The sequence below is a fragment of the Manacus candei genome, unplaced genomic scaffold (genome assembly GCF_025592945.1).
Source record: "Manacus candei isolate 608988 ecotype Guabito, Panama unplaced genomic scaffold, ASM2559294v1 h1tg000067l, whole genome shotgun sequence".
In the NCBI taxonomy this organism is placed as follows: Eukaryota; Metazoa; Chordata; class Aves; order Passeriformes; family Pipridae; genus Manacus; species Manacus candei.
The window spans coordinates 9,588,672-9,611,053 of record NW_026138115.1 but is presented as its reverse complement, the minus strand read 5'-3'; the positions used below and the strand labels follow the sequence as shown (position 1 = coordinate 9,611,053).

The 22,382-nt window shown below is 47.3% G+C and overlaps 2 protein-coding genes across 4 annotated transcripts; one reads left to right on the top strand and one right to left on the bottom strand.

Moving 5' to 3' along the window:
- Positions 1–619: 619 nt before the first annotated feature.
- VIPAS39 (VPS33B interacting protein, apical-basolateral polarity regulator, spe-39 homolog) lies at positions 620–13,635 on the bottom strand. Of its 2 annotated transcripts, none has more exons than XM_051806376.1 (20): positions 13,534–13,635; positions 13,255–13,347; positions 12,697–12,796; positions 11,293–11,436; positions 10,269–10,307; positions 9,849–9,913; positions 8,131–8,187; positions 7,108–7,200; positions 6,397–6,430; positions 5,856–5,958; positions 5,740–5,767; positions 5,488–5,561; positions 4,841–4,916; positions 4,424–4,558; positions 3,857–3,898; positions 3,368–3,457; positions 2,866–2,952; positions 2,232–2,321; positions 1,812–1,916; positions 620–1,538 (listed from the first exon to the last, which is right to left on the bottom strand). In XM_051806376.1, exons 2-20 carry the CDS (start codon positions 13,345–13,347, stop codon positions 1,518–1,520), a joined length of 1,476 nt encoding a protein of 491 aa, XP_051662336.1. In that variant the 5' UTR covers positions 13,534–13,635; the 3' UTR covers positions 620–1,517. The 2 variants fall into 2 exon arrangements, with proteins under 2 accessions (XP_051662336.1, XP_051662337.1); XM_051806377.1 differs by lacking the exon at positions 13,534–13,635 and adding an exon at positions 13,429–13,455.
- Positions 13,636–13,845: 210 nt separating this feature from the next.
- Positions 13,846–20,998, top strand: AHSA1 (activator of HSP90 ATPase activity 1). 2 transcript variants are annotated; one of them, XM_051806401.1, is made up of 9 exons: positions 13,846–14,029; positions 14,367–14,557; positions 14,742–14,824; positions 15,476–15,593; positions 17,050–17,138; positions 17,478–17,612; positions 19,463–19,564; positions 20,095–20,146; positions 20,590–20,998. In XM_051806401.1, exons 1-9 carry the CDS (start codon positions 13,950–13,952, stop codon positions 20,760–20,762), a joined length of 1,023 nt encoding a protein of 340 aa, XP_051662361.1. In that variant the 5' UTR covers positions 13,846–13,949; the 3' UTR covers positions 20,763–20,998. The 2 variants fall into 2 exon arrangements, with proteins under 2 accessions (XP_051662361.1, XP_051662362.1); XM_051806402.1 differs by having other exon boundaries at positions 13,860–14,029; positions 14,372–14,557.
- Positions 20,999–22,382: the final 1,384 nt, after the last annotated feature.

The window sequence follows — 22,382 nt, the reverse complement described above, 5'->3', positions numbered from 1 at the left end:
ATGTGTCTAAGTATCTGATGAGAGAGAATGAAGGGACCCAGATGCTTTTCAGTGGTGCCTAGTGACAACAAGGCGCACAAACTGAAACGTGACTTCAGTCACACAAAACACCTTTTTACTGTGAATGTGGCCAAATTCAGGAACAGGTTTCCCAAAGAAGCTGAGTTGTCTACAGCGGTGATATTGAAAACCCAAACACAGTCCTGGTCTGCCTGTTCCAGGTGACCTTCCTAAAGCAGGATTGGACTAGATGATGAAGAGGTCCCTTCCAACCCAAACAATTCTGTAAGGAAAAACACATCCACCAACAGAAAAAAATGAGAGTGTGCAGTGCAGCAGGGAAGCTGGAATCCAAACCCACCCTCGTGTTTGTTTGACCCCTCTGCAGCAGCAAAGTCTCCTACAACATTAAAATTATTTAATCTGTGCTGATGGCATTAAAAGTGTGAAATAAGGTAGTGCTGAAAGCAAAGCCACTCCATGGTGACATGCACTGTGCTTTTCAGAACATGAGAAAACACCCTGCATATTCACTTTGTGGGAGGTGCGATAAATTGCTCAGGATCAGCACATAAGGGTGACAATGTGCTTAGTCGGGGAAGGAAACAAACAGCCCAAGGAAAAAGAAACAGCTTTATTTAAGGAGTTGAAGTGAGGTCTTGAAGGATGAAGCCAGCAGTTGCCTGAGGAGTTGTGTTTCTGAGAAAGTGCAGTTCAATCCTTCCTGGCATAACACTCTCAGAGAAAAGAGCTGCTGGTGCCAGCAGGTTTGTGTCAACTGAGAGGGGTCCCTGCTTGCTCTCCATCCAATCCAACAGGACTCTAACCAGCTCCACACTAGGTGCCTGTCTTTCCCTGATAAAGGGATCTTCCAAGTGCCAGCAGTAGGATACTGGCAGAGGCTGCTGTCCTGGCTCTCTGCAGGAGTTCACACACCTCTTTTCCTAGAGTGAGCCAGAATAAACCAACAACAACAACAAAAAAAAGAGTTTTTAAGGTGCAGCTGGTCCTTTCCCCCAACCCTTGGATGCAAGGAGAACTAGGTCCAGTAGGCTTTACTCCAGCCACAGCCATGATTGGTGATGCCCAAGCCAGCTTAAGTGTTACAGGGATTGGTCAGCACTGTCTAGTGGAAAGACTCACAAGTGTGACTGACTGTTCCTCTTGCAAGAATAAGTCCAGGCACCACCCAGAGCAAACATTAACCTTGCTGTGCCTAGCAACTTCCCTCCATAAACAAAACTGATGCCTGGCTTACAGTCAAGTCAAAGACAATCAGATTCCAAAAAGAATCAACCCTGATGGATCAGTACCATGATTTTGATGGCTACATTTGAGTAGCTGCCTTCAACCAGCCTGAATGCCACTGTCCCTCAAGCCATAGGCACCCACTGTCACTGACAAACGCTGATCATACAATGATTAGAAACAGGGCTGCTCTGCTGACACTGGACTGGGTTTTGCAGTTTCCGCCTTCAATGACAAGGCAATGGCCAAACAGACTCCTTCACAGGTGCTCAGTTCTTCCACCGGATTTGCTAAAAGAGAGAACAAGACATGACTAACAGCAATGCTGAACATAGATCCCTTAGGGGCCAAGTCAGTGACTCCCAAACCCTGAGGAGGACAGCTATGGCTAGAGGGTGCACTTTCCAACAGTATAACCATTTATTCCTATGCTGAATGCAACCCCAAACATAAGATTAGCTTCCCAGCAGGGATAGAAAGTATATAGCACAACCATGCCCTTACACCTTATCTATGTCTATTTCTGATGAGAGTCTTTGGAAGAAAAAGTAAGAACTTCTTACCATGTTGTTGAGAATACTGTTCATCTTCTCTTCTTCTGCAGAGCCCCGCTCCACCTTGCTCTTATATGCTGTCAGCTGGATACGATCCTTTAGATCCCTGTAGGTCTAGATAAACAGCAAAACCAACATCCAGCTGAGTGACCTGGACACTTCCAGAGCTGGTGTCCTGCAGATGAGCAGGGCAACTCTACAATCCCCCATCAAGTTCCCAACACAGAACAATTTCATAACACAAATACTAGGAGTCACTCTCCTGGCTCACTGGACTTCCACTGGGAACTTCACCACTTTTCCCAGGCCACAGGGATCAAGAAACCTCACCAGGCACATGATGGCAGTGGCATGTGGCAGAGCACAGAAAAGCTAGAGAGAAAAAGCAAGCTCATGTCCCATCTTTTCACACACACAGCAGGTGCCTACCTCAATGACAACATCATGGCACTTGTATTTGGTAGCAAGGTTCAACCGGGTCTCCACATCCTCCACCAGGCGCACGTACTCCTGCAGCACCTGCCAGAGATGGAAGAATGTCTCAGCTCCCTTCTGCAGGTACCTCCTGCCTTGTTCTCTCACCTTAGTCCCAAAACCTTTCAAGACTGCTGGTCACACAGACTTGACCCTGTCCTTCCTAAGGGAACAAGTGACCTGGAAAAGACTGGTCAGGATCCCAGAGGCAGTAAAGCTTTGCTCACAAAGCTCAGAGTCCTAGGCTGCCTCATTCCTATGGATCAGGTTAACCATTGCCAGCCAGATTAAGCAAGAGAAAATTTAATATAGCAAAGAAAGGTGGCAATTCACAGAGGGAGAGAGTTCACAGACAACTCTGGACCTGCTGTCTCTCTTGCAGTCAGACCTAGGACCCAGCCCTCACTATCACCCACACTTCCTGTTGATGCATGGGTCACTCAGCCAAGTGCTGTGCCCACATGGCAGAGCCAGCAGCTCGGCAAACTGTTCTCCCACTTCAAACTAGGAAGCAGCTCACTTGGGGAGTTATTAAAACACCAAATCCCTACAAAGAGCAAGACAACATAAGCAGTGCTTCCTTGTTTACCTGCACAGGAGCATTGTTCCTCTGCAACATCTCCACAACTCGGTGAAAGCCAATAGGTGCCTTCTTCTTGGTGTAGCCCAGCCAGTTCTGAAACAAGAATCAAACCTATGTTAAACCAGAAGGGCAATTCCTCCAGCCACAAGAAAATGCTTTTTTCCTAGCGCCAGCAACATACTATACCAGCCACCAAAAGCACCTTTGGCAGAGCCCTTCATGCAGGGGCTGGGCAAAGGCTGGCTGCAAACTCTCAAGGGCCCTTCTCCAAGCTTGTTGCTGCAGAAGAGCTCAAGGGCCCTTCTCCAACCTTGTTGCTGCAGCCAGGCCAGGCCCAGCACAGGTCTTAGGCCACGAGAGGAGAAAGGTATTGCAACACTCTGCAGCAGAGGTGCTGGGTGCTGCTGAAATAAAACCAGTCTGTCCAGTAACTCCAGAACAAGTCAGCTATCAGTAGCAGATACCAGTACTTGGAACTGGGTCCCTAGCAAAGCTTTCTGCAGCTCACCTTGGTAGTGAGGAGGGCATCCACATCATCCCAGGCTCGCAGCTTGGCACGGGCAGCCAGGGCAGTCAGCACATACTGCTTATCAGGAATCTGCAAGGCAGAAAGCTGCAGTCAGAGCATTAGCACAGCTCAGAAAGCACGTGTAGCTTGAACATGAATGACATCTGCTACAGCCCTGTCAGGACCCACACCAACAGCCAAGCAAAACAGCAAGATACTGACCGAGGCCACAGCCAGCATTGTAGGGAGTATGAAGTGGGGATTTGCAAGTGCTGCTGCAGACAGGGTGCATCCATTGAAAGTCTCCACATGGCTCCCACTTGCCTTTCTGAGGCTCCAGAAGGGCTCTGCTCAACAAGGATGCCATGCCCCCCTCCATATCTCAGTGTTGAGCCCTTCAAATTCCTCCTACTGAGCCCCCTCACTACATACAATTTGTCTGTGCACGTTTTCAGCTAGTGCTGCCACAACAGAGGGAGACTCACGCACCTTAAATGTTTTCTTCAGGTTGGTGGGGCTGCTGAATGTTCCCTAGAGAAAGCAGACAAGTTAGTACAAACTCAGCAGGACAGGCCACGGGAGAGGTTCAGACACCTGTTGTAAGGCATCTGTCTTGCACAGGGTGAACCTCCCCGAGATTTTACTGCTTCTTGCTCATGTCAGTGCCATGAGCACAGGGGAAACAGCTGGCAGAAGAGAGCAATTATCACACTGCATTAGCTCTCTCCCTCTGGTTTGGTTTCCCTACATCCTCAACTGGTGTAACTCCAGCACTTCCAAGACCAGTTCTGCACACCTAAGCCTAATGAGATTTAGGGCCAACTCTGCGTCCTTGGAGCTAGATGTAAAAGACAGTGGTTTCTAGGAGGCATCTCCCTGACAAGCTGTTCCAGGCTGAATGTCTCAGAGCAGAAAAGATAACTCAAAATTGGTCCTAGACAAGGTCTCTTGGAGGGATGTCTCCCTTTATTTCCTTAATATGCTCCAGCTTGACCACCCCACTTGAGGGCTACAAGGATGAGATGTAACCCTTGTCTTCTCCCACATCATCCTCACCTCAGCCTCTGTGTAGTGGTAGAAACAGGAATAGAAGAGGGTGGTCACTAGCGGCATGTTGAGAATTGAAGCCTTGCGAGGATATTTCCGAAATAGCTCTGACTGCCCAGCCATCTCCAAGTGCCGATCATTAGCCTGCGGAATCAGGAAGACAGACAGGGGGAACATGAGCCAGGGGAACTGCCTGTTTAGCTGTGGGGTAGAGACCTGGGGAGGGTGTTGTGATGGTAATGCACAAGCACAGCCTCAACATGCTACGAAGTCTTAGATCTGGTATTTCACGTGTAGCTTGGAGAGCCGTTAAAACTACACTAGCCAGGGCAGGCTGATTAGATCCAAAGTGGTGTAAGTTAGAGACAGAAAGAGATCTCACAGGTAGTCCCAGCCATCCCCTGACCAGCAGGAAAGATTTCATACCTCAATGATGATCTGTCGCTCCAACAGGGTGTAATGGTCTTGGATGTGGGAGGTATCCTCAGCTGAGAATGGCAGCCTGGTCGGACACAAAGGAGGGCGATGTTGTCACCAGCTCTTAACAAGTACAGCATCCTTCACTTCTAAGTACACTCAGAAGGATGCTCTTCTCTACCAAACAAGCTCCCCACAGACAGAGATGTGGGGAACAGCTCCCATTCTCCCCAGCCTGAGTGGCTAGTCGATACTCAAGTTCCAGTCCTGCTCCTCTCTCCAACTGCCTCCCTCCTAGACAGGCTCCAGAGAAAGAAACATGTGGCACCTCTCACAGAACAACCTGAAGCAGGCGCTACGCACTTCCTCAAGTGCTCAGGCACCCAAACTTCCATCTTGCACATCTTGGTCAATGATCAGAAAGTCCTTCAAAGCATTTCTGCCCCCAAGTAAGCAGCAAAAGGTGCTGGACTAGAGATCACCACAAATGCCTCCTCTTTGGTCTACATTGTGTCTGCAACACTGCACTCCCACCGAGGCAAAACCAACATCAGCTCCCAAACCACATAAGCTGTGGCACTGAGACAAAGTCTAATTTTCTTTACTATCACCTTTTGTGAAGCATCCCCCTCCCACCCTCTTGCATTTCTTCTTACCCAATGCAGCCTTTCAGAAATTCCCTCCTTTTTTCTACATCCTGGATGTTCAAGTGCTCCCGGTACTGGGACAACTGGAGAGAGAAGGGAAAGAAGCAGTCTGTTCTCATGGATTTGGGAGATACAGGATTCCAGAGGGCAAAATGGAGATAGAAAGCTCTCATTTGACTACCAGACACCCTGCAGCCAGCCTCCCCCTGCCCACTACACTACCTCTGCACTAAAGGAGCTTATGCTTCTGGGAATACTCACAGCAACTTCCTCAGTCCTGTCTAGGAACCTGCAAAAGGGAATGAGCAAGCATTAAGCTGGAGGCAGGTTCCAAGCAGTGTGCTCAGCCCTGCTACCTGACGGGTCAAAAGCCTCACCTGAGCAGATCCAGAAGCAACTTCTGCTCACCCGTCTCTCTGAGGAAATGGATCAGGTGACACAAGGCCACCTGTCGCACCTCCAGCTCTCGAAACAAGATCTCTACAGGGGAAGGAGATTATGTACAGGTGGGTAAAGTAACAGCACTACCAAGCCAGAGGGGACTAAGCACGGTGCATGGAGTTGCGAGCCATTGGCAGGATTCAACAACCCTATCCCATCTTAAGTCACAGTCTTGGAGGCTAGAGCATAGCCCATTCATTGGGCTGCCAGCTGAATTCACAGCCATGTGCTACCTCTACAGATTTTTGTTCACCCCATCACCATCACCACCACTTACCAATCCTTAAAGCTCCTCTCTGGGGTCTTTGTGGGCATCACTGTCTCCCCTCCCACATTACACTTACTGCAAGTATTTCTTGCTCAGTAAAACAGCAATACCCCAGCTGCTCTCTTGGTGACTTGCACCCAGTGAAAGAATTAGCCCCTCTGCCCTTAACTGAAACACACTATAGAAACTCCAGCCTCAGTCACACGCACCTCTCCGTAGTGTCCGTTTCAGGAATATCAGGACCTGTGAGCACAGACAGGCAGCTCAGAATTAAGACAGACAGACAAACAAACATACAGCAAACTGGTCAAGGCCTGGGGAAGCTTTTGCTAAGGGCCTCTGAAAACACAGCTCTTACAGCACTGAACTGAATTCTGGTACCCACCAGATTCAGGACAAGCAGTGAGCCAGGGCTACAGCTGCCTAGATGCCTGCCTAAGCTCCTACTCTGGAGCTTAGATAAGTGAGACCAAGATTTACAAAGACAAACTTTTCCATGCAAAGATCCAAGGGATTAAATATCCTGGATGAGGGAAGCTCTGACACAATCCCATTTACTGCCTGCTGCTTTAGAAGCCAGAAAAACTGGTGAAGCCCCTCAAATCTTCTGTGCTGCAATTAGCAGAATAAACTTTGACCCTCAAGAAACTGCTGCAAAGATTTGTAAGGCTGATGGATCAGGTTCCTTATTAACCTTATTATTAACCTGAATTAACATGAATTCTGCAAAGTGGCAGGAAAGCCAGCAGTAATATGGAACTTCCCAGTCTTAAGCTCTGACACTTTTCAGTAACTGGTTTTAACTAAAGAACACTCCCCCAGTCTTGCAAGACTGAGAGGCCAACTGACTGCATTCTCACAAGCATCCTCTGTGGGGTCACCCAGAAGTCCCAGCCCTGTATGGCCCCAACAGGACTCACAGCTGTAATGACATTTCCATCATGCCCTGCCACAGCTTCATCCAAGAGCACCAGCTTGTCCTGCAGGGAGCGAAATCTCTCTAGAGAGCAGACCTGGAGATAGAAGAGGTATAAGTAGGCATATAAGAGGTATATGGGGAATCAAATAGTCTTCAGGCTGAACCAACCCACAAGGTATAATCTATCCTTCTCCCATGACCTCTTCAATAACATGAATAACTGCCCTCCCAAGCAGCGGAGAAATTCTCATTTAGCTGAACCCACATGCTACATAATCCCTGGAAATCTGTCCCAAAGAGCTGCAGAGTCAGCCTTCATTAATGCCCAGTCTAGGACAGCAGACAATGTATACTCAGCACAAACACCCTTGTAACACAGCAAAACTTTTCTGTACACCACAAACCACTAGTCCTGACAGGAGGAGAGAACTCTGCAGGGCCCTTTCCACAGAGGAGACCAGAAAGCAGAGTTGTAACTCTTTCTCCCTTCTTCTTACCCCACATCTGTGGCCTCTCTCAGCCTTTAGTTCACCTCAGCCTGAGGAGACACATGCAGAGTAAAACCACAACCTCCCTATGTGCTCACTGCACACTGAGGCAGCTGAAACTAAGATTCCAGCTCCAGTGTAACCAAGACCATTTCTGTCTTCCTCCCTCCACTTGCCACCAACTGAGAATGGAGATAAAGCCCCACACCCTCAGATTTTTAAAATAAACCTAGCCCCAGGGAGCAGAAAGGGTAGAGAGGGGCACAGCAGTACAGATACCTCCTGTCAGAGCCTTGCTGAGGGGACAACTCAAGTAAACAAAGCAACAAAGCCCTGCTGCTCCTGAGCTAGTGTGATCCCAGCACTGTCAGCTGGCAAAGCAACAAGCAGGCAGAGCACCATCCCTGCTAAGTGTTGCAAGAAACACAGATCCCCTCCCTGTTCTTGGAACAGCCAGGAGCATAGGGAAGTGTAAAGCAGTTTAGGACCACCCATCCTCCATCTCTTACAAGCAGGTGGGAACGGAAAGTCCTTACCTTGCCCCTCTGCATTCGCCTGACTGTATCTTTGGGGCTCCAGTCACTGCTGTAATCCTGCCACAAGAAAAATAAAGTGCTTTTAAGCCTCAAGAGGCCAGACCATGTCAGCAGTCTCGAAGCTGCTTTCCATTTGTGCTGCATCAGTGCTGGCCGATGTGTAGCTTCTCACATTCATCATTCAGCTTCTCCGGGGAATGTGTCCCTACAGTGTTCAGGTGCAGATGCTGAGCCCTCAGACTCTGCATATGCTGGTGGGGAGGGATGCTAAAGGCTCATATGTTAACACAGCTTTTGTGTTGCCTCAGAAAGGTCCTTCGTCATATCCTTTATAAGAAGTGCGTTTCATCAGGTTGTCCTCCTTGCAAATTAAAACTCCCATGTTGCTTTCAGAAGGACAAACAAAATACATTCAAAACAGACAAACCCAAAACTGAGGGGGAAGGAGTCAGTTTCTTGTTACCATTCAGACTTCTGCTGGTGAGCCTTCCATAGCAGCACGGAGAGCACAGGGACAACAGCACAGTTGCATAAGAGAAGTACAACGTAACAAGGGCATCGAAGCCTGTAGTGAGACCATCTTAGGGCAATATGCTACCACTGTTGCAATGAGCAAAATTGTTCCCCTGCAGCCTGCAGACACTACGACCTAAAAGCAGTGGATAAAAAGTGGCGGTGGTCTGAGTCACTCCTGAACTCAGACTCCATAAATGCACCTAGGTCTCTGTGAGGCACTCGAGCCAGCAGATGTAATTCAGCCTTCTGCCCCAAATGGTCCACAGAAAAGTACCATGCTCTAACCAACTGAGCTAATCTCTACTTGTTCAAGTCTATGTGCTCATATGAATGTTAACGGAGTTCAAGATCAATGTAGAACAAGCAGTCTGAGAACCAGGAATTGGCATGGGACCTTGAACCCTAGGGGCTCAAGGGTCCAAGTGCCAGCAACTGGAGGAGACTGGGATCTGGGATTTAGCTACAAAACAAACCAGATGTCTAAGACCAGCTGCTGGAGGGACCCATAGAGTGTGTCTATGTTCCACTAATGGAATTCAATCCTGCTTATACAGAAAGGAGGCTCAGGATCAAGCTGGAGTGTTTTATGTATGTGTCTGTTTGTAAAGGCACTGGTTTCTGTCTGCATTAATCCATGTAGGCAGCTATGTTACTATTGTGCATGTCTGTATCTGTAGGGAATATGTGCTCAGTCCTGTTACTGGCTGGACCTAGGGACATGGAACTACAACCTCACACCTAGCAGAAGGAATCCACCCAGTCCCAAAACCTACTAGATTCTCCAATACCTTACACTGCATATACGGGAGATAAACACTTCCCTCAGCTAGGACTCTCCCTCTGTGTTGTCCCAGGGATTGATGAACAGGAAATTTTGAAGTTTCAGATTTAAAAATGTAAAAAGCACAAGTGATGCCAGTTTATGTAACCCAGCATGAAAGCCGCTTACAGATAAAACACTATTTAGAAATTCTTTTCAGAAAGGTTGCTGGGCTATTTATTATGAGAAGGAGTAACCAAGACACACAGCAAAGCTTCCTACTTCTGAGAAAAAGCAGAGAATACTCAAATTACTTCAAGGCTGCATCTTGCAGCTTTCTGTCCTATTCCCTGCATTGCCCTCTGCTGTCTGAAATACCAATTAATCACAATGGAGCAGGAAGTTCTCTGATCTCAGCATACAACAAGCACAGGCTGCTCACCTTGTACTCAGCTTTCGGTCTGCGCAGCTCTGGGGCATAGTTTTTAACTCCAGTGTCAGTGAGGGCTGAGAAGGAAAGGCACAGCTGAGTAGCACATCAAAATCCTGATTCATATCCATTTCCGAAACCATCCTTTTCTTAGTTTTCATGGTAGAAGACTCAAACTTAAGCACCAAATGGCAACACAACATTGCTCTAAAGCCAACAGCTGTAATTATCCCAAATCATCATGCCAATTCTTTAATTTCTTTGATAAAAGAACAACCCATAATTGAACTTTCAAACTTTCAGGCAGGCCATGATTCAGTTTCCCTTTCTGCACCATAAGGCAGATGACACTTCCCATTTTTTGCAAATGCTTTGTTTTATGTAAATCTGTACACACCCCCCCCCAAAATGAGGTAGGGATCCAAAGCTTACCATCTGAAAGAGACTGGAAACTTGGAAGTTTGTTTCGTCCTGAAAGAAAAACACTGATGAGAGACTGTCTCTTCAGCAGCAACATCTCTTCCACAGGGAACATAAGCCTAGACTGCAAGCCAGTTTGCTGCAGCTACGCCTCTATAGAACAAGCCATTCTGTATAGTGATTCACACTACACCAGCACAGCTGGGACTCACCTGCTAGCACTGTAAGGCTTTGATGTCATCTGCGGCATCACAAACCATGTAACACCCCGTCTCTATCTGCCCTCTTGGTGTTGAGGCCAGGAGAGGTTAGAATGCCTGAATGCACTCATCTACCTGCAGAGCAGAGGCTCAAGCACAAAGCACTGAGCAGGCCATGGCAACACGGACAGCTTCATCCACCAGGGCTGCAATTTGAATGCCTTTCTTTATCATTTTATTATCAAAGTTGAGAGTGAAAAACCACCTCAGAGAAAGAGAGACAAAGTAAAAGCTGTTTTGTTGTCTGGCTGTGAGACAACAGAGCTGAACTCTTGCAAGTTGTGTAAGTTTGCCCAAGGCCTGCTGTGCAGTTCCCCCTGTAACCAGCTATGCTGCCACTGCCGCTACCACACGTTTGCTGAACCAGCATCAACAAGTGTCAGATGAGCTCCAAATAAAGGATAATCAACCTGTGTTCTCTACAGAACTGAAGATCAAATGAGGGCTACATGGGTCAAGCCAGTCCCTTCATAGCCTGCTCTTTTCCACCAATCAAATGGATTGCTGTACAGTAGCTGTGCTCTACCCTGCTGTTCCACGGAACCCGGATTTTAAGAAGCTATAATCTCCAAAGCCTGCTCCCGCACCACAAAAGCATGCAATCTTGTGCACAAGGCAGTCTCCAATTTCTGACTAGTGACCAATACACTCCCAACCTGAGGTGAGATTGGAGTGTCCCTGTTTTGCAATAAAACAATTTACATAAGATAGCACAGTTGCCCCTTGGTACTCTGAGGGAAAACTCATTTGTCTGTATGGTATATGATGATCCTCACCTTTGAACAGGCTGCTTAGGGAGTATGAAGAAACTTGTTTGGGTAACGCAGCATAGGAGGAAGAGCCCTTCTGTAGGCTGGAGTCTCGGCCCTCCAGCGAGCTAGTGCTGCCAGAGGCTGTCTCTTTGATTGACCAGGAGATACCTGTGTGCAGACAGAGGGCATTTACAACAGAGAAAAAGAGTCTGTAAAGAATGATCTTATGGCATGGCAGGAATGTTACCAAGTGTGTGCTGGTCAGTTCTGCACATCTTGGTAACTCTGACCCTCAGCATAAAGTAGATGCAGGGCATCTATCCATGCAGAAGCCCAGTCTCATGTAATACTGCTTGTTAAGCAGTTGCACACTGTCCTCCAGAAATGGCTATTTTCAGCAGTGTTGTACAGCTAGTTATGGCTTGGGTAAAAAAATGCGTAGACCATCCAACATTTATATGTTATTGCACAGGGAAAAACACAGTCCTTGTTCTAAAAGTACAAAGCAAAACAGAGAGCCCCTGGCCTACCTCAAATTGCAGAAGCCTAAGAGCAGACTTTCCTAACACTGGAAGACTGTGTTCCTTCCCACAGAGACAAAATAGCTATCAGCGTGCATATGCTTCTGGCAACAAGGAATGTGTCTTCTTCCTGATTGTTCAAGACTTTTCTTTTCGCACAGCTGCACAACACACATATTTTAGAATCAGGGTGATAGGTAGAGAGACCTTGGGCAGGAAAAGAAATGGCCTGTGGGAGGAGCTACAGCAAAGGACAAGAAGATCAGTCTTTGAAGGTCCGTAAATTTTCATTGTTTGGCACTGGTTAGTAAGCACCACGTATTCTGTGGGTCATGAACTCCAATGAGCAGCACACACACAGTGTGTGGGCCATGAGCTCGCTCCCCTCAACACCAAAACCACATTTACTTAATGTTTACAGTTCCCTTTCAAATTTCAAGCATAAGAGTCATTCTATAAATACACATTAAACCTTGGAATATCTCCTTAAAGTGTTGTGGGGTCAAAACACAGAGAACTCTAAATGGTGCCATTTCAGGCAGCGGTGTGAAGGAAATGATCACCTAGAATCTTGCAGGCCACCTGAGCATGACGAATATCAAGCCATAACCTCCAAAATACCTGCTATAAACTATATATTAGAAAAAATATAATGTATTCCCTCCATTTGCCTACATTGCTCTTCCTTATATAATTTGGGCTTCTGCTCACTCTCTTTTAAGTGGATCCACTCAGGTAAATCCAGTGCTCACTCAGGCTCACAACCCGACCTGGGAGACTAGGATCAGGTTAGATATGCAGCATTAGATAGCAAATAATACTCCTGACCTGACTAAGTGACATGACTTAAACAGTAATTTTAAACTCTCTCTGTCTCAAGGATAACTTGCAGTATTTCCGCACTTACTTCCCACAGGTTCTCCGCTCCAGCTGACCCTCTCGAGGTCATCATCATCATCATCGACAATATCCCGAAGGCTATTCACTGCCCGTTTGGATTCCTTTAGCTATGGACAAAAGAGCTTGCATAAGGACCACCAGAGTTGCAGAGTGCACTTTGTTTCCTATTACCATCGATATCCCTTGGAGCTTTGAATACAGCTTCTTCAGCTTCCACTGCTCCTTGTGGACGACGTCTTTTAGTCCTGTAGGTGTTCAGCAGACATAGTAGCCCTTCCTCACCTTGGGAACCCAAAGGTTCCCCTATGCAGACCCGAACAGCCCAACCAGTTGCAGATGCAGCTTCGTGCATGGGCGAGGAATCACAGTCCTGATGAGATTTCGGACTGGCTACTGTGGGGGGCGAGACGGGAACCCTCTGCACAGGGCAGAAGGCGACCCAGGGAAGGGTCCCACCCACCCAGGGAGCGTGGACCCCCAGCGATGCGCGGGGCCCAGGCCTGGGCCAGGACAGCCACGGGGCCCTGCCGGGCGCGCATGTCTCACGGAGGCGGACCTTCCCTACCTGCGAGAGCTCGTCATCCTCATCGTCGAAGGTGAAGGCCCGGAACTTGGAGCTGTGCCAGTACTCCTCCTCGTCCGCCCGCGCCCTGTTCATCTGCAACGGCACCGCGCGGCTGCCTCAGCGGAGTGAGGGAACGAGCGGCTGCCTCAGAGGCATCACCATCACCGCCCCTACCTCTCGTCCAGGTCCAGGTCCAGGTCCAGGTCCAGGTCCAGGTCCAGGTCCAGGTCCAGGTCCCCGCCCCTAGTCCCGGCCCCGCCGCCCCGGCCCCGCTCTCACCTCGCCGCCCCTCCCGCTCCAGCTGCGCCTCCACCCGCACAGCGGGGCGGGGCGGTAGCGCCGCGGGGCACGCCGGGAAATGTAGTTCTCTCCGCCAGCAGCGCCGCGGCCGCTCCCCACTCCCTCACTATTAATCCCGACGTGCCTCGCAGGCCGGTAGTGGGGTTCGGCGCTCTGGAAGCTGTGGCCCGGCGGGGGCGAGCCGCGACGGGACGGGAGCGACAGCTCCAGTCTCAGCTGTCGGCGGCGCGGCGGAACCAACAAGCCAGGCGGAACCAATAAGACAAGTGTTGCTCCCCGGGGGCGCGCCGGAAGGGCCCGCGGCGGGCGGAAGGCGAGAGGCGGCGCGGCGGTTCTAGCAGTTTCTACGGGCGGTCGGAGCGGAGGCGGCGGTCCCGGTCCCGATCTCGGTCCCGATGGCCAAGTGGGGGGAGGGAGATCCTCGCTGGATTGTGGAGCAGCGGGCCGATGCCACCAACGTCAACAACTGGCACTGGTGAGCGGGGCGGCCGCGCCCCGACCTGCCCGGGAGGCCCGGGGCCGGAGGGTGCTCCCGGCCGGGGCCCCGAGCAGGGCCGCCGCCTTCCCCCCCGTTCCTGCAGGATGGTGCTGAGACGGGAGCGTCCAGGCTGATCCCCTGGGACGGCCCCCCGGCTCCATGCATGTGTGGGAGTGCCCGAGCTGGGGGGTGCGTGGGGGTGCCCTGGGGAAGGACTCTGTGTGTGTGTGTGTGTTGGAGTGGGGCAGAGAGACAAGGACCAGCCAACATTGGATATAAGTCCCGGTGTGTGCTGGCCTGTCCCAGGTTCTCACCCTGTCTGGTTTTCCCGCAGGACAGAGCGGGATGCTTCCAACTGGTCCACGGAGCGGCTGAAAACTCTCCTCCTACCTGTCAGGGTGGAGGGCGAGGAAGGGGCTTGTGAGGTGACAGAAGTGAGCAAACTGGATGGAGAGGCCTCCATCAACAACCGGAAAGGGAAGCTTATCTTCTTCTATGAGTGGGCTATCAAGCTGGCCTGGACTGGTGAGTGATGTGCCCCCCCTTCTGTTTCAAGGTCAGATTCATGTATAATGTTAAGGATAAGGATACTTATCTCATTTTGGAAATAATAATAAAGGTAAACATTATATTGTAATGCAATACAAGTTTGCTGTTATAATTACCAGAGTAAGAAGGGTTGATCTGAATAACGTAATTGTCATTGCAGGCACCTCAAAGACCGGAGTGAAGTACAAAGGTTATGTGGAGATTCCTAATCTCTCGGATGAAAATGACATTGATGAAGTTGAGGTAAGCGCAGCTGAACACTAATACTGCTGGCTGTATGGCTGTTCTAACAGGAATATTCACAGCATTAGTATTTCCTTTCATGTTACTAGACACTGCTGAAGTTAATAGAATCAAAGAATGGTTTGGGTTGGGTGAGATCTTTAAAGATCATCTAGTTCCAATCTCCCAGGTGTGAACAGGGACACCTTTCACTAGCCCAGGTTACTCATAGGCCTGCCCACCCTGGTCTTGGACACTCTGAGGAATGGGGCATCTCCAGTTTCTCTGAGCAACTTGTTGCAGTGCCTTACCACCCTCACAGTAGACAATTTCCTTTCAATATCTAGTCTAATTCTAACCTCTTTCAGCTTAAAACCGTCATGCTTCCTTCTGTCACTGCATTCTGACAGAGAGTCACTCCCTGTCATGTTGCATCTTTATCAAATTATTCCTGTCTTCTAGATGTAAAGGCTCTGTAGCACGTGAAGGTATTTAGGTACACAGCCTATTACTGTGGGCTGAGACAGGTGAAGTGGAAGGTGAATAAACCTGCATTGCTGATTGTGAAAGTTTAGCTGAAACTAAATTGAAACACATCAGCTGTGATGTTGAATTGAATAATAAAAGGATTGTGCAAGTATGGCTTTGTTAATATTTGTCCTTGTTGTTTAGATCCTTGTCAGCCTTGCTAAAGATGAGCCTGACACTAACTTGAAGAGCCTGATGAAGCAAGAGGGTGCAAAAAAAATTAGAGATGCAATGAAAACTTACATCAGCACTCTCAAAACAGGTATGAGAGGGAGAAATGTTATGGGAACCTATATGGGCTAAAGCTAAAGAAAGGATGGGGGTAACGAGGAGTTCCTCACCTCATCTCAACAGGAAGGTGTCAGAGCAGTAATAGCAACTTTTCTGTCTCTTTGGAAATTGTTAGGATTTGGCAAGAAACTCTTCTGTGTCTAGACACTGTGGCACAGCTTTGCTGGTAACCCAGTAATAAACAGTATTTTTGGATTTATGTTTTAAATCTGAAATTGTCCTTCATGTGCTGAAGTTCAGCTATAGAAAAAATAAAGCCAGTAAAATGTGTTTGCTACCCCAATGACACAGTCACTGCCTGTGGCACAACATCTGGATCAAATTTCTTTTTTTAAAGTTAATCTGAGTCCAGCAGTTGGAGTTAAATCACTGTGCTTTGGTTAAGTTTGGTGTTCCTCTCAAATATAGGCTGAGAACTCTACAGTTACTTTTTATGTCCATTTACCTGTATTACATTACATGTACTAGATATGCTGAGTACAAACCATCACTGATTGCTGATTTTCTAGGATCAAATTTCTGTACCTTGTTTTTTTTCAGGTGTTGTAGTATTCAGGGTGGGAGATGCAGTCACCCAGTGGAAGATGAGAATGTCAATCAGGAAAAACTGTATGATCTTGTGGGTGTAATAAACAAGAGTAGGTGGGAACCAAGTATTGTGGGATACAAAGTTATACACATGATAAAATTCTGCTGTATAATGAAATTTTGTCAGTTTGAAGACATGAAGAAGGAGAAGGAGCAAAATGTTACATAATTGGTTAAGGTAGAAGTGACAGAGCTGGAGAAAAAGCAAACGTAATTCTGAAAGAGTCTGAAGATTCTGTTGGAGTTACAAAAGTGCTAGTGCTGCTGGACAGGGCATTGGTGAGACAGTCCCTGCATTTCCCTGTGTAGTCCTGGCATCTGGTGTCAAAAAAGATAAATTGAAGAGGGAGTCAGAAGTAACTATTCTCTACTACAGTGTTATGAGAAATGAAGAGCCAAGCTAAACAGAAATGGAAAACTTGGTTTGGTTAGACAAATACTTTTTGTAGAGCAGCAGGCAAAAGTATTTGAGATGTGATTGCAATTATATTAGAGAGTGAGAGAGAAATAAAGCTACAGAAGTCTAAAGCTAACTAACATTAATGCTAGAGCAGCATGTGGAATATGGTGTGTCTAGGCTACCAAGAGGATGTAAGTTCCTAATTGTTGGTGTAGACAGGTTCTGACAGGGCCTTCGGTGGAGCGTAGTAAGGGCAAGAATAATTAATTGCTTGTAAAAAGAGGTCTTTTTCCTTTTCTAAAAACTGTTTCAAGTCAGTGATGCTAGCCAAGAGCAGAGGGGAAACCAGGAAGCCCTTTTTGATTGTGTATTTCAAAGAACAATTTAAAAGTTTCCTTGATCTCTTGTTGGTTTCATTGGCACATTCCTTTCTTTCCAGAATTCACCCAGGGCATGATTTTGCCCACAGTGAATGGTGAACATATGGAAACAACACCTCAGGTGGCTCCTAAAGCAGAAGACCGCAAGGTAAACAAAACTCTGCAAACATGCTTTGGGATTTGTGAAGAAAGGTACATAGTATTAGATACTGGGGCTTGCAGGAGCAACCTGTGTTGTGTATAGGCTGCATACATTCAGGAATTGGCAATCTGTGGTATAGGCATGACTGTTTCTATTTGCAGGACATGATGTTTCTTCCAAGCAGAATGATAAATCTGCCTTTTACACTCGAGTGTGGTTGTATCTAATTGCATCTTTACCGAGAGCCTTTGCTTTTTCTCTTGGATATGTGAACCACTTGTTGATTTTTGTTTCTTTAATGAGAAAAAAGTGTACGTGTGTTTGTTTTGTTTGTCGTTTTGTTAGGCGGCTGCTAAGAGCAGTACTGCAGCATCGCAGTCCAAATCCATAGGAGTCAAGATCCCTACCTGTAAGATCAGCTTGAAGGACACCTTCTTAACATCTCCTGAGGAACTCTACCGGGTATTCGTTACTCAGGAGGTAATGTTTGGCTTGTTCTGAGAGTTGTCCTTTACATACAGGAAGTTCTTCCTAAGAAGCTTTCTAAGGCATTCTGTAGGACACTCACAGTCCATGAGAATGGAATCAGAAGAAAGTTGGTCTGCAGAGCAGGTGGTTAAAGCTTGTGCATGCATCTTTTCACACAGCTGACAAGGAGATAATGTCAGCCAGAAGCCAGTTCCAGACTGCTGTCAGCACCTATCCGTAGGTGTATCCCTTATTGCATGTGGCCAGTTCACTTGGGATTTATGGTTCTGTGCTTGTGCTTTGGTTTTGTTTTTTCCTTTTAAGGTTAGGTGGTATTAAAATGTACTTTAGTTTTGGAAGAGAGAGCAGCATTGTATAATTTAAAAATGGTCTTAGTCTTTTGTTCCTTCTATTTTGATAAGAAAAAGAAAATCAAAAAAAAAGAAAAAAAATACTATCTTTTCTTAGAAATAGGTTTCATTAAGAAATCAACAAAGTAAATCCATGTGTGACTCAGAACACTGCACAGAATTGGAAAGCTAAGGGTTCTTTTCCCTGGGCAAGCAGAATTCTGCTGTAGTGCCTATAACCTTGCTTTTCTGGCCAGGGCAGGGTTTTTGACTTTTGTTGAAGACCTTACATTATTGACTCTCTTACAGTATCCTTCTGTACAAACTGTCCAGCACACAGCTGGATAGACACACCATGCAGTGGGTGATCAGTTGGCCCACGGGTCGAGCACAGAGGGTAATAGTGAACAGAGTGACATCAGACTGGTGACCTGTCACTAGTGGGGTTCCACAGGGCTCCATTTTAGGCCCTGTGCTCTTCAACATCTTCATAAATGACTTGGACACAGGACTGGAAGGGATACTAAGCAAGTTTGCAGCTGACACAAAACTTGAAGGAGCTGTTGACACCCTTGAAGGCAGGGAGGCCCTGCAGAGAGACCTCAACAAATTGGAGGGCTGGGCAATCACCAACCATATGAAACTCAGCAAGGGAAAGTGCTGGATTCTGTACCTGGAATGGGTCAGCCCTGGATGTTTGTACAGATTGGGGAACGAGATGCTGGAAGGCAGTGCTATGGAAGGGGACCTATGGGTCCTGGTTGATGGCAAGTTGAATATGAGTCAGCAGTGCCCTGGCAGCCAGGAGGGCCAACCGTGTCCTGGGGGGCATCAGGCAAAGGATTGCCAGCCGAGGGAGGGGACTGTCCTGCTCTGCTCTGCGCTGGTGCAGCCTCACCTTGAATATTGTGTGCAGTTTGGAGCACCACAATATAAGAAAGACATTAAGCTATTAGAGAGCATCCAAAGGAGGGCAACAAAGACAGTGAAGGGTCTTGAGGGTAAACCATACAAGGAGTGGCTGAGGTCACTTGGTCTGTTCAGCTGGAGAAGAGGAGACTGAGGGGAGACCTCACTGCAGTCTACAACTTCCTTGTGAGGGGAAGAGGAGGGGCAGGCACTGATCTCTGTGGTGACCAATGACAAGGGAACGGCCTGAAGTTGTGTCAGGGGAGGTTTAGGTTGGATATTAGAAAGGGGTTCTTCACCCAGAGGGTGAACAGGCTCCCCAGGGAAGTGGTCACAGCACCAAGCCTGCCAGAGTTCAAGAAGTGTCTGGATGATACTCTCAGGGACATGGTGTGACTCTTGAGGATAGTCCTGTGCAGGGCTAAGATGTGGACTCGATGATCCATGTGGGTCCTTGCAGCTCTGCATATTCTGCTCTACATACTCTGTGGTTCTGTGACTTACCTCCTCTTCCAGAAATTTTTTAGCTGGATGGGAGGCGTTAGGCAACAAGTTTGTAAGCAGATAATGTCAAGTAATACAGGTTTCCTGAATTGTTTTCAGATGGTCCAAGCTTTCAGCCACGCACAAGCCACCTTGGAGGCTGATAAAGGAGGCAAGTTTCAGTTGCTGGATGGCAGTGTCACAGGAGAGTTTGTTGACCTTGTAAGTACTAACTAGTGCCAGGTGTATCTTGTTCAGAGACAGCCTTTTTAATTTTGAGGTATCAGTTCTGTAGCAATGCTTCTGTCAGCTAACTGTGGAGTTCTACCTGGTGCCCAGTAATTATCTGTAACTTCTGTGGCCATTGAATCTTTCCTAATAGCATGGATTAACATATGGGATTTCAGTCTGGGAGAAAATCTGGCTACCAGTCATAGGTCTGCCCTGCTTTGGTGTGATTTTACTTATTTATTAGGGGTTGGAGGAGTGTTAAAGATAGTAACTGACCATTTTCCTCTTTGACCCAACTGCCACTAAAGTCTTCTGCACAGGGACCCTGTCTCAGTGTTTGTGGCTGTACTGTGGCCTACCTGTCTAGAAGGGAATTGAAAAGGACACTTAAAGTCTTTTTCCCTCTGTATGTGTTTCTCAAGGGGTCTCTAGGGCTTCATATCAACACAATTCCAGTTGTTTTCTGTTAGACTGCAGGACTTGCAAAAACTTACTACTCAGTCTTTCTATCTCTTGTCAAGGTTCCTGAGAAGCAACTTGTTATGAAATGGAGATTTAAATCTTGGCCAGCTGGTAAGTAGTCCAGAAATGGACTATGGTGTTAACTGCCCTTGCCTGTGTTTGAAGAATTTCAGCCCCATTTACCACACTGTATTCTGGCTCATGATCAGGGAGTACATGGTGTTCTGGGAGCTGCACCAGTGTTCTCCCACCTTCCTATCCCAGACTATCATGTCTGAATCATCAGCCACTGTTTGGAGCAGTGACCAGGGATTAGGAAGGATGAAGTGGCAGCTTGCTCAGCTGTGGCTGCAACTGCTTTGAACCCCATGAAGAGGGAGCCCTATCCTCCCTGTGTTTCTAGGGAAGGCCTGCAGCTGTCATAAGTACATCTTCGGGGAAGGATCCTGGAGAGTCTTTTAAATGTTGCCGTGTGAGAGGAGGAGCAGAGCAGCTCCTTGGGGCTGTCCATACTGTACTGCACACTGCTGACAGATTTGCTTTGGTTCCTCTAGGGCACTTTGCAACCATTACCTTAAACTTCCATGACAAAGGTGGTGAGACAGAGGTGTGCTTGGAAGGCAAAGGCATTCCTGCCAGTGAGGAGGAAAGAACAAAGCAAGGCTGGCAGCGCTACTACTTTGAGGGCATAAAACAGACATTTGGCTATGGCGCCCGCTTGTTTTAATAGCAGTTGCTGGGAGGCTCTGCCTGAAGACTCTGCCACATGGACTGATAAATTTCTCGCCTGTTCGTTTCTAATCTTGGCTCTGCCGCTGAGTAAAGTGGGATGACAGGTGATGAGGAAGGCTATTGAGCAGCACCACTTTCAGTCCCTCACTGCTTTGTGCATGTCTTGTGCTGCAGGGGATTCTCTTACATGTACATACTTCTATTGCTAAATAAACCTAACTTAAAAAAACACTATGGAATTTGTGTCCTCAGATCGGCTTGAGTTCAAAGGGTCGGTTGATAGGCTGAGGGAGGGATCTGTCTGGAAAAACACCGATCAATGAGGAGTGCTGATGCCAATGTGATTTACTCCTCACTTCTGGGGGAGTAGAGAGCATGAGCTTGATGCAGTTTTTAGTTGTGAGCAGCTGCTCATTTTCTCTCTGCTTTTGATCTGCCGCTAGTAAATGTTTCAAACCCTTCCCATTTCTGAAGGGATCTGTGATCCTCTTCAAACTGTTCCTCTCCTCCTTTGCATATCCCAACAGCATAGTCCTTTCTTACAGTTCCACTAGTCTGCTCTACAAGAATGACTATCCTTTAGCCATCTGATGTCCAAGATAATCAGCAAATCACTGCTAGGGAAACTCCCACCTACAGAATGGTTCTAGCAGGTTGTGGGGCCCAGGGTCAGCTACCTCCAAGCACTTCAGGCCAAACCAAACTATTTTACAGGAATAAATCCCACCCCTATTTAGAGTCTACTGAGTGCAGTACTTTTGGCTCATCCCACTTAAATGGTTGCTTTAACTGGTGAGGAAGAGAAAACCGCTTGCATGTTCTCTCCTGCTAATACCATTTGTTCCTGGAGATGTCTTTTAAAGCAATAAACTTGTTTATAGGAGGAGGGGAAAAATCTAACTCTGATCAGAAGTGTCAAACTGCTTAACCTGAAGAGTGACAGAAGTGCTTGGTTTTCTTTTTGAGGCATGAGCTTCTCTTGCATACTTTGTTTTCCACTAGTGTTTTCTGCAGAGCTCCTCTACTAAGCTAGAAGGAAGCAGTGTTACTGGGTGAAATGTATTGTTTGGGGGATTTTTAAATTTTTTTTTCATTTTTTAAAATCTGAATGGCATGTGATGACTATTCCTTTCAATCGAGGAGACAGAAAAAAAACTTTAAAGCTTGTTTCAAAAAACCTGAATGTAGTAGTTTGAGTTGCTTTTTAAACTAAAAAGAGCATTTTGCCTGTTCCGCTCACTATTCCAAAATGCTCAAGTGTAAAAAATTCATGATAAAGTGTGTACAGGCAGATATCAAGAGTGCAGTATGGAACTAAATTCTGGATGGTGTAACTCATCCCTGTGAGCTCACCTATGACAGCAAGGGAAGTTGCACAAAGAGCAGGCACCTGTAGATATGGTAGAGCTTCCCTGTGTCTTGCAGGGCTGTCTTCCCTAAAGCACTGTCTGGCTGGGAAAAGGGATGCAGGTGTTTTGCCAGGAATTTTGTGCACAGATGAACTAGTGTACACATCTGGTAGGCTGCGAGACTGTAGCACGATGTAGGCACACTGATGTTACTGCACAGCATGCATGTTTGGTTTCCTGTTTGGGAAATCCTGGGCAGAAACATG